The following is a 12,024-nucleotide window of genomic DNA, read 5'->3' on the forward strand; positions in this document are numbered from 1 at the left end:
TTAAACTCACCCCTGATTGCTGAGGCTCGTGCCTAAGAACGCTGAGTACTCTGGTATTTCAGAAGGTGAGATAAATTGATTTAAAACCAGTCGGAGGGCCAGACAAAGATGATTGGCCTGCCGGATTTGGCCCGCAGGCCACCAGTTGACCTGACCTTCCCTGCGCAACCCCTACTAAAATTAACCATGGTTTTACTACAGTAACCATAGTATCACCATTAAATTTTTGTAGTAAAATTATATTAACCACAAAATTAAACATAGTTACTATTAACAACATGTTACTCAAGTAATGCCATGGTTAGTACATCAGAACTATATAGTTTCCACCAAAACACATGGTTACTACAAAATTACTGAAGTAAAACCATGCTTAATTTTAATCCAGGGCATGCTGAGTGACTCCAGCCAGGTCTCCTTAGCAAACAAATTGGCCTGTTTGCTAGGGAGGGAAGATTCACATGTGGTAACCTCCTCATGGTCGCTATAATGTGGTTTGCTCTTAGTGTGGCACATGGTGAGTTGTGCGTGGATGCCTCGGAGAATAGCGTGATGCCTCCACATGCGCTATGTCTCCGCTGTAATGCGCTCAACAAGCCACGTGATAAGATACACGGATTGATTGTATCAGACGTGGAGGGAACTGAGATTCAACCTCCGTCACCCAGATTGAGGAGAGTCACTACGCCACCTTGAGGACTTAGAACGCATTGGGAATTGGGCATTCCAAAAAGGTGAGAAAAAAATAAATAAACTATAATAAGTAGTATTATAGAAAATATTAAGAGTAGAGACATGGGGAAAAAGTGGGGATTCAAACCCAGATCTCCAGCGTGAAAACACATACACATACCGTCGTTACGGACAAGCTTCAAGACAACTAATCACCAAGCAAAGAAACTAGGAGACAGAGTAACTTAAATACACAGGGCTGAATGAAACACGTAACACATACATACGTAATACATAATTACACTGATTGCAAGTAGAGAAACTGGGTATGGAGGTCTCTAGAGGTCAAAACACAACTCAAGCAAAACACTGACATAGGTAAGTATAAATGGTAAGTAAGAGTTTGCGGGACTCCACTCGTAAAGGAAGGTTTCTTGTGGAGAGCCAAACTCTCTGTCCGGGGCACAGAGTGGGGGCAGGTCTGCGATTTAGCCTATCGTAGGTCCTCTTGAGAGATGCTGAGAAGGTTTTGTCATGCCTTCTTCCAACTTCTACTTCTTGGTTTGGGAACAAAGGAGGGAGCATATGCAAACTGGCATTCGAAGGGGGACATGCCTGTAGCCGAGGAACGTAGAGTGTTGTGGCATAATCTACCCACATAAAGAAGGATGAACAGGAGGAGGGATTATTGGCAGCCATGCACCTCAGGGTAGTCTCCAGATCCTTGTTTAACCTCTCTGTTTGGCAATTAAACTCACTGTTGCCCCAAAAGTTGACCGAATGCCCTACAGAATCGAGAGAAGAATGGAGGGCCTCGATCAGAAACAATGTCCTGAGGGATACCAAAAACTCACAAAAACATGGTTAATGATCAATTCTGCAGTCTCTTTAGCAGTGGGTAATTTGGGCAAGGGAATGAATCTGCCAGCTTTAGAAAATCTGTCAACAATTACCATAACGGTGGTGTTACCTTGGGATGGCAGGTATCCGGTAATGAAATCTATGGAGAGATGTGACCAAGGTCTTTGAAGTATAGAGGGAGGATGAAGCAAACCCTGAGGAGAGCGATGAGAAACCTTCCCCTGGTTGCATATGGGACATGCGCTTACAAAGGTTTTGGTGTCCTCCTTGATGGTCGGCCACTAAAACCATCTCTGGAGGAATTCAAGAGTGCAAGAAGTGCCATGGCAGGTCAGATGAGAGGAGTGACCCCACTGGAGAACCTGGGAGCAAACAGCTTTTGGGACAAACAAAATTGATGAGAGAGTTTGTGGGACTGCACTCGTAAGGGAAGGTTTCTTGTGGAGAGCCAAACTCTCTGTCCGTGGCGCAGAGTGGGGGCAGGTCTGCGATTTAGCCTATCGCTGGTCCTTTTGAGAGACCCTAAGAAGTCTGTAAGAACAAATTGGTGACTCATGTACCTCTCCCTCAGACGTTTATCCAGCCGAATTGCCAGGTCGATGAGGGTCTCGAGATCACCAGCAGGCTGTTGTGTAGCTAGTTCATCTTGGAGGGCCTCGGAGAGACCTTTCTAGAAACATACCACGAGAGACTCATTATTCCAGCTACTCCCTGCCGCAATGTGTGCCATATTCTCTAGCACTGTGACTACCCTGCTTGAGGGACAGCAGTCGTTTAGATGCCTCTCGGCCACTGATGGGATGATCGAAAACCTGCTTGAATTCCTCTTCAAATGTCAAGTAGCTTGAGCAGAATGGGCTCTGAGCCTTCCAAACAGCTGATGCCCAGGAGAGGGCCTTACCAGAGAGGAAAGTGATGAAATATGCAATCTTGTCTGAAGGGAAGGAGGATGGCTGTAGCACAAATGTAAGGGAACATTGAGTGAGGAATCAAAAACAAGCACTGGGGTCTCCCGAGAAACCCTGAGGTGGAGGTAGATGGGGTTTTACAAGGGGAACAGACATTTAAGGACCAGAAGAGGAACAGGAGCAGCAGTCGAGGCAGAAGCTTGAGTGGGGGGCATCCGATCAAAAATCTGACGAACTGAGGTCATGATATCAGACAGTAGTTGTGAATGCTTTACCATCAAGGCCTCCTGTTGGACTAGCACTGCTTCATGATGTTGAAATGAGGACTCATGCTGGGCTACGGTTGAGAGGAGCTCTTGCTTTCTGGTATCTCTGGGTTCATGTTTTGCTTTTTGTTTCTGTTAGAGCCGGGACTTTAACTTGGGTCTTTGGTGTTAGAGTCAAACTCTCAACCCTTGAGACACTGGAGGATGGTGAACCCAATAGTAAGATGCACTTAGGAGAAGTTGAGATGCGTAATATATTTTAATAAAAGTTCAGGCAGCAAATAAATCCACAGTTGTAGCAAACCCCCCCAACCCCCAACCCCCCAGCAAAAAAAGTGAAGGGGATAATCCCAGGGTAGATTTAATCAAATGTCACAGAAATTAAGCAAACACTTACTCCGGCAACTGGCTTCAGGACAACTAAACACCAAGCAAAGAAACTAGGAGACAGAGTAACTTAAATACACAGGGCTGATTGAAACACATGGGAACTTAATTACACTGATTGCAAAGTAGATAAACTGGGTATGAGGGCCCCAGGAGTATCTCTAGTGGCCAAAACACAACACAAGCGAAACACTGACAGAGCTACTACAGATGCATATGGGGGCGCAGTTTGTTGTAAAATTCTGTGTTTCCACCAGACTATTGGGGTCGGGTTTGGCTGGTAAGGCAAAATATGTTAAACCACAGATAATTTATTAATGTTTTGAAACAGATAGTTGTACATTTCATGAGCTTCTCTGCTTTCAGTAATGCCAAATTTGAGTAACCCCCCCAGATCCAAAACAACTAATTCACTTTAGCTTAGTGATATCTCCTCTATATTTATATTGCTCACTCTTGTTTGGGTGTACAAAATGTATATATCACAGACTCTTTACTCCTTATTAACTAAAATGGGTTATTAAATTGTAATACCACATACAGTATATGTGGCTATTACATAACAGATTGACTGTAAACACTTTGCTGAATACAGTCAAAAGAAGGAACCATTTAAAGGAATAGTGACAGTTTTACATGGTCATAAAAGATGACATTCTGTTACTTCAGGACAGGTTTGTAAGGCACTTTCATATTTTATGTACAGTATTGATTACTGGTATGATTTACTAGCAGTGCAACACAGCAAGTAGTGATGTTTGTTTAATTCTTGAATCTTTTAAATGAACGAATTGTTCTCATTAACCTCCATACACTGACTATTTTTTTGTTCACTGACTTCATAGGGCTGGGCGATATGGCAAAAACTATTATCACGATATTCTTTTTCATATCATTCGATATTTATCACAATATTGAATCACATTTGCACATTGCACATTTATTTGAATTTCCAAAAAAAGAAGAGAAAACAAAAATCCTAAAAAGTCTAAATAGTCTTTACAAAACTGCGTTGGGGGCCCAGACACCGCCAATGCAGTGTCGTCCGAGGGATCTTCTTTGAAAATATAAAAATATTTTATAGAGTTTATCAATTGAGTGCAGCTGGATATGAATGTTATCAGATGATCTGTTCATTTTGAATCATAATTACAGTATATATATATATATATATATATATATATATATATATATATTAGTTTTTACGTTAAAATTATTTTCATATTTCTATACATACAGATATCCAAGTATCTGTGGGGGCATAGAAGCCCTTGTGACTGAGGAATGATACTGTATGGAGGTTCAGGGGTATCTCCAGAGAGAAACTTTTGAAAATGTAAAAGTCTGAATGGACCATTTTTCTATTTTCATTAAAGTGAGAGACTAGGCTACAAACTAATAATTGTTTTGTCTTTCATCATTGTCAGAGATGATGACATCGGAATAATTTCACAAAATTAGAACTGAAATCTATTTGTTTATTATTAAAGGCTTGGAACATGCTGAGTAATAAAACTAAATTTAGAAAGAAAGAACTTTATGGTCTAAAGGCGCTCTGGAAACATGCACATGTGGGGAAAAGAGGATGCGGGTGCAGCCCTGGACACTGTATCAGTGAAGCGTGTTTCAGTGCTAGAGAAATATATTCAAGAATACAGCGCAGAAAGATCAGATATGATGTAACCGGCACTGTTGTTTTGTCACGCTGCTCACAAGAGACGAGGAGAGAGTGTAACCATTGTCATGATGTCTTAAGGTCAAGATGGAATCAATCTGGGGTCCGGAACGTGGTGACCTGCGTAGCGGGGGCAATAGCATCTTCATACAGTCTGAGGCTGCATTTCCACTGAAGCGGAAGAAATCCGCACAAAGCCACTCCCAAGCTGGGGAACCGCTTGCCCCGCGCTGCTGTCAATTTTATAATACACCTCGCGAACTTGACGCTCGGCTTCCATAGGAAGGAATTGAAAGTGTTCGCTCACATTCGCTTAGCACGCGCCAGTGGAAACAAACAACAAGAAAGCCAAACTGCTAGTGTTTTTAGCAACGCACATGTCTAGATGTAGAACACCGGTTAAATATCGAAAATGAATCAAAAGCTTATCGACGATATCGTGGAGTTTTTTTATCGCAATAAATATTGATATCATTTTATCGCACAGTCCTAACACCCCGTCACTAAACTAGTCAGTCGTTTGAGTCTGAACGAAATGACACATAATTCGCAAATGAACTGAATATACTGGTAAACTCGTTCGTGAATGACATGTGTATGAAGATCTGCTGAAGGACTGAACGAGATGGAGGAATGTTTTTCGTTTAGTTCGGCATGTGTGTCAATCGCATTGAACAAGGAGAGAAAGGGGTGAAATGCACCTAAAACAAGTTTATAGGTCACAAAACATAATCCCCAATTTATGAATGTCTAAAAGTAACTAAGGACATACAGCAAACCATTTGCAAGCAGCAGCAAGCCGCCTTCCCCTGGGGATCTGATGAGTTACGCCATGAAGCGCACATATACACAATTATATTTTTTTTCACTCTGTTTGTTCCGTTCACCCATGCATGTTTGTGATGACATAAGATGAACGCAAATGGACCGGGGTTCAATAGAATCAAGTGAGTGTGAAACCAGACCAACGCTGCGGGGGGCACCGGGAACAATCGCACTCAGAATCGGACTGCAGTGTGAAAGCCTTTACATTATAGTCATTTTTAATATTTAGCTCAAATAAAAATAGATCCTTAAGGTAACAGTTTTATGTTATCACTTATTACAGTGTAATATTCCTCACAGACAGTTTTAACACTCTTTCCTCTCTTCCAGCTGCCCATTCCTGGCATCAAACCTGACTCCTGCCATCCCAGCCATTGGAGGAGTGCTGTTCTTCTTTGTAATGGGAATGCTGCTCAGAGCGAGCTTCAGCGACCCAGGTGTCCTACCCAGGGCCACACCAGAGGAAGCGGCAGACATAGAGAGGCAGATAGGTGGGAGGAAATGCCAATATAATTGCTCTTCCTGTCTGTCTTTCCATATACTTTTCTGTAATGTTGATCTAAATTTGCTGCAGGTCTGTGGAGTGCTCTTCTGAGAATTCTCTTGAGTAAAAAAGGGACAGAGAACATTTGATGGTATCCTCTCTTCTTGTATGATATGAGTAATGCATGCTCACTCTCAGGTCTGCTGTCAGCCCAGGGTAATATAAAATCTGCTGAAATATTCATACTTAGAAAAGATACTAGGTCCCTTTAAAGTATTTGTTCACGTTATGAAATTGAAGTTGAAATTTTAATAAGTCTTAAGGTAGTGGTTGTTCATAAATTGGTTAGGGTGTTAGGAGCCAGCAAAGACCGCAAATGGTCTTAATCTGTGTATACTGCAGGCTAGGACACAATTCCGAATTTAAGAACTGGCTCCATTTCAATTCATGATTTGGAATTTGGCCATGCTCCACAAAATGTTAACCTAAACGTGCTTCATTTGGTAACATCTAAATTAATTGGTTTGATTCAAGTCAAAATATTATTTAACATCACTGAATGACTAGAAACTTATTTTTGAGGTTTAGTTCAGGTGGAAATAGTTCTAAATTCTGCAATCACACAGACAGGATCAGAACTGTGAGATAATTGTACGCTTAAATTGTAAAAGTCCTAAGATACATAATGTGGTACCATTTGAAAGCATAGAATCCAAAATTTTAAAAGAATAACATTACTTTTGCATGAATGTTTCATAAAGTAATAAAATAAAGCCTAAAAGTCGAAAATGAGTGCCACCCTGAGATGATAATATATAAATATTAATGTGAACATAAAAGTTTTTCTACATAACCAGAATTAAAGTACGGATTAAAATGGGATGTTTGAAGAGGGGTAACCCTTAAAGGAATAGTTCACCCAAAAATTAAAATTCTCTCATCATTTACTCACCCTTATGCCATCCCAGATGTGTGTGGCTTTCTTTCTTCAGCAGAACACAAATTAAGATTTTTTGAAGAATTTCTCAGCTCTTTTAAGCCCACACAATGCAAGTAAAAATCACACAAGTCAGCATAAAAGTAATCCATATAACTCCAGTGGTTTAATCAATGTCTCCAGAAGTGATTTGATAGGTGTGGGTGAAAAACAGATCAATATTTATGTCCAATTTTACTATAAATTCTCCTCCCTGCTCAGTCAGTCTCCACTTTAACTTTCACATTCTCCTTTTTGTGTTTTTGGTATTTACATTCTTCATGCATACGCCCCTATGGAGCAGGAAGAAGAATTTATATCCAAAATGTACTTAAAAATGTATCACCCACACCAAATTGCATTTTTTATTAATATTTTTATTAATTCCATCCACAAAAAACAATAAACAACATAAAATACGAAAATCAGTTATATAAATTAAATATCAAGTATATAAAACAAAAAACACACTGTATAAAAATACCACCAAATGCTATGAAAATTTAGACAAACCATATATTTTCTTAATCGTCTATTTATTCACGGCATCTCTCCTCTTGTCTAAACGTTATTATTACACTTTACTACTATTATTACACAGATTGTAAGGATGAAAGTAAAGCAAAGCAGAGCTCTTATAGCAGATTTGAGAGGTTGTAACTGGCGATTTGTGGTTGTACTGCGAAAGTGAATTAAAGTACAAAAGTAAATATGTAATACATGTGTGTGTCTGTCGTTTTAATTATGTGAATGCCATTTGAAACATTTGTGGCTATTTTTCTCCAACTTTAATTTAAAAACACTTTGATTATAATCTGTGAGTGTAGATTGCTATATTCAACTGTTTCAGATTTTTGTTTAACAAGTATTCACATAATTGCTGTGTGTAAATTTCAACTTACGAATATAAATATTTATTGTACAAGTTCTCAAATTCAAATCCACAATCTTTCCAGTTTTGCAACAGGAAAACAGTTTTGCATTACCTTCATATAACTTTTGTGTGATAATATCACTGTTCTACCTGATTTTAGCATGATAAAATCACTTACTTTGCATACTGCCATTACATATCATGGCAACAAAGTTATAATAATGGCTATAACTTTACACACGTATGATTAGTCAGTGATTTTATCAAACTAAAATAAATTCTTAAATTCAAATAACAATTTTGCATCCTGTTGGATACATAATTTAAAATTCTTAAAAATCTAGGGATTTAATTTGATGTTAAAAGACATTCTCAATTTATTCTCATTTCAGAACACTAGTGTACTTATTGAGAGAGATTTTATATATATATATATATATATATATATATATATATATATATATATATATATAAGAATAGTGGACCCCAGTTACAGTAAATTGAAATCACAGGGGCTGAGCCAGTGAAGTGCTCTTTAGCTCAGGGTTTTCAGCTCTGGATATGGAGTAATGTGCCCCTGCTGTTCAAATGAATAATATATTAGCAAGTAAACACTGCTGTGAGCCCCAAGGGTGCTGCATGCTACTTAGAAGATGCTGAAAAGAGTGTTGAGAGTCAAGTAAGAGGTATTACAGGAAGTTTTTGTTCAATAAAGCCTAAGCACTATTGACACAATTTGTGCCATGCAGTCGATTACAACAGAAAATAATTTTGACATGTAAAAACAAACAAAATCAGTACAGTAATGCTCTTTAATGGAAGTCAGTGTGGCAAAACATTTCACCAGATAAATGTTCATTAAATAAATTGGAGCCTTATTTAGTTGACCTCAAACAAAACTTTTGAATATGTTTCATTCCATAAACTCCATTTGACAAGATTTGTGTGATTGCGTTTCATGCTGCTGTTAAAGTAAATGTTGAGGAGACTTCAGTATAGTTACGGCTGAATTTATCAACAAAGGAACATTTATAGCACATTTTATTCATGTCAGCAAATGCTGCAGTATGCTGTGTTGGTGTGTATTTGACAAAAACTATTTAATGTTATTATGTGGTAACATTTTACAATAAAGTTTCCTTTTGTTAGCATTGGTTAATGCATTAGTTATCATGAATTAACAATTAACTATATATTTTTACAGCATTTATTAATCTAAGGTAATGTTAATTTATAAAATACAATTGTTCATTGTTTGTTCATGTTAGTACATACTACATTAACTAATGTTAATATATACAAGCTTTCATTTTAAAATTGTATTGGTATAGTCTGAAGTTAACTTTGTTTATTGTTAGTTCATGTTTACTAATGTAGTCAACTAATGTTAACAAGTGGAACCTTATTGTGTGTTTCCATTTTTATAGCATTTAATAATATTTAATTGTAATTTATAAATCTGCATTTGTTCATTTTAGTTCACAATATATACATTTTTACATGTACCATACATTTACATAATTTTTTATGTTAAAAATTTACTTTTATATCTTGGTATTAGTCGGACACCAGGCAGGACGTGAGCTGTATCTGGCAAGCTCTGGTAAACTCAGGATAAATATCTCGAGGTTGAGACAAGGAAACAAATAGAATAATACTAGCGTAGATGCCATTCACTTTAAAGCAGGGTTATAGACTAAGAGATCATGTGGATCCTATGGCAGACCTAACTAAAGCATCATAACTCTGAGTTGAGGGATAAATTAGGGGAATTCCTGGTTGAACAGATGAGTCTTTAGTCTAGATTTAAACTGAGTGAGTGTTTGAGTCCCGAACATTGCTAGGAAGACTATTTAATAGTTTATGAGCTAAATAAGAAAATGATCTTCCTCCTTTTGTGGATTTTGATATTCTCTGTATTATTAGCATGCCGGATCATAGTTAACATGATTATAGCTCAATAAAAGTCGCTTAAGTACTTTGGAGCTAAACCATTCAAAGCTTTGTGAGTATTTAACAGAATTTTAAGATTAATACAAAACTTGACAGATACCCAATGTAACAACGGTAAAATGGGGCTAATCATGATCATATTTATTGGTTCTAGTCAGCACTCTAGCTGCTGAATTTTGAACCAATTGAAGTTTATCTATTGAACCTGCAGGACATCTTTCAGTAATGCATTACAATAATCTAGTCTTGAGGTCATGAAATCATGAGTTAATTTTTCAGCATCAGTAACAGAGAGCATGTGTCGTAACTTAGCAATATTTCTGAGGTGGAAGACTGTTGTTCTACTAACATTTGGAAATGTGTTTTTGAAAGGATATATTGTGATAAAATGTAACACCTATATATTTTGCTGTAGAAGATGATGTAACCGTACATCCATCAAGAGGCAAATTATATTTTAGCTGCTTATTTTTAGAGGTGTTTGTTTCAATAATTAGTACCTCTTGTTTTGTCGCAATTTAGTAGAAGGAAATTTCTAGCCATCCAAACTTTTATATAATTTATACACTTTTCTAATTTGATAAATTTAGAAATTTCCTCTGGTTTAGAAGAGATTAGGGCTGAAACTATTAGTTTAGTTATCGACAGCGAGAATAAAAAATTGTCAACATACATTTTTGTTGTTGAATATTCATTTGATCTCATTTAATGATATCACATAAAACTCTAATGATGATGCGCCAGAGCATCACTGCAGTTGGCACCTGACTGAGGAGAGGAAGAATTACACAACTCACAGTCCAGATGCACTCTAAACATTCCAAACAGCTTCAGGTGATGTACATCACAAAGTATGAGGGAACTGAGGGGAAAAAAATACCAAATAAGTAAATTCAGGAGCATTCTTGTTGTGGAATAAGCCAGAGATCTTTAAAGGAAACACCCGGCATTACATCTTAAATTCAGTTCTATTTAATGCGTTATAGCTTTATTAAAGTTAAAAAAATATGGAAGCAGATAATGTAAATAAGTACAAACTCCGAAATTGGCATTACTCTGTTCGGTCAGCACATCTTTTATGAGTTGCACAAATGTCCCGAGCTAATTGGCAGAGATTGAAACTGCACCCAGATGAGGCATACTCTGTCACGGGGATGCTCATTGCTTCAGCGCAAACGCTTAATGCAGCTAGATTATAACGTGATGGCTCACGACTATTGAATCATAATATATGTGCCTCTGTGCATTTCTTATCATGAAGAAATCTGGCAATACACAGCTTTATTAATAAGAGCAAGTTTGTTTTTTATGAGTTAAAGAAGTATTGAAGTGAAAAGAAAGGTGAGAGAGTGTAGTCTTTGTCCCATTATACACTGCAACAAAATATGTTTTTGATTTGTTTTTGTTTTGGCTTGTTTTTCAATATAAATGTCTAAAACTCCTTTAAAAAAAATATATTTAGCAGCTATACTGCAGAAGAAAAATTGTTATCTGAGAATGTTAATTAAAACATAATATTAAATATTATGAAAAACATAAGAATATTAAATATTATGAAAAACATAAGAATATAATATTAAAACTACAAAAAAATGTAATTATCTAAAAATCATTTTAAAAAAGATGCATTCACCTGGGAAGTTATAAGATATTTAGACTTGCTTTTAGAGAATAGATCTTGAATGTAAGTATATTTTGTCTTTATTGCACTCGCAGAAGAATAACCAAGTGAAAAAATACACTTATATATAAAATACACTCATATTTAAGATACATTCTCTTAAAGCAAGTCTAAATATCTTATATGTTTCTTCTCAAATAAATGTATCTTATTTTATGGATTTTTAGACAATTTTGAATGGAAAAAAAGACAAAAACACTTGATAGCAATAGTATTTTTTGCAGAGAATTTTTTTACTGAATTAAACTTAATAAAAAGTATTTTTCCCCTTTAATTCAGTGAATGTCATTTAGAGGTATTTTTAAAATATGATTTTGTGCTCTTTATTGTTAGTAAGCCCGTTTAAAACAACCTTTTAAGTCAGGGCACAAGCTGAATAATTTGTTAAGAGCTAATGATTAATTGTTAGATTAATAGATTATCAAAATAATAATTAGTTGCAGCCCTAGAAGAAACATAATG

At 36.7% G+C, this 12,024-nt stretch overlaps 1 protein-coding gene across 3 annotated transcripts in view; it reads left to right on the top strand.

Moving 5' to 3' along the window:
• The window catches only part of LOC127624017 (palmitoyltransferase ZDHHC14), an 85,751-nt gene that overhangs the window by 14,032 nt on the left and 59,695 nt on the right, over positions 1 to 12,024 (top strand). For all 3 annotated transcript variants that reach the window (XM_052098620.1, XM_052098618.1, XM_052098619.1), the window contains exon 2: positions 5,925 to 6,085. In XM_052098620.1, coding sequence (XP_051954580.1) covers positions 5,925 to 6,085 — 161 coding nt within the window. The remainder of the gene's footprint in view (positions 1 to 5,924; positions 6,086 to 12,024) is intronic.

The sequence above is a fragment of the Xyrauchen texanus genome, chromosome 30, assembly GCF_025860055.1.
Source record: "Xyrauchen texanus isolate HMW12.3.18 chromosome 30, RBS_HiC_50CHRs, whole genome shotgun sequence".
NCBI classification, from domain to species: Eukaryota; Metazoa; Chordata; class Actinopteri; order Cypriniformes; family Catostomidae; genus Xyrauchen; species Xyrauchen texanus.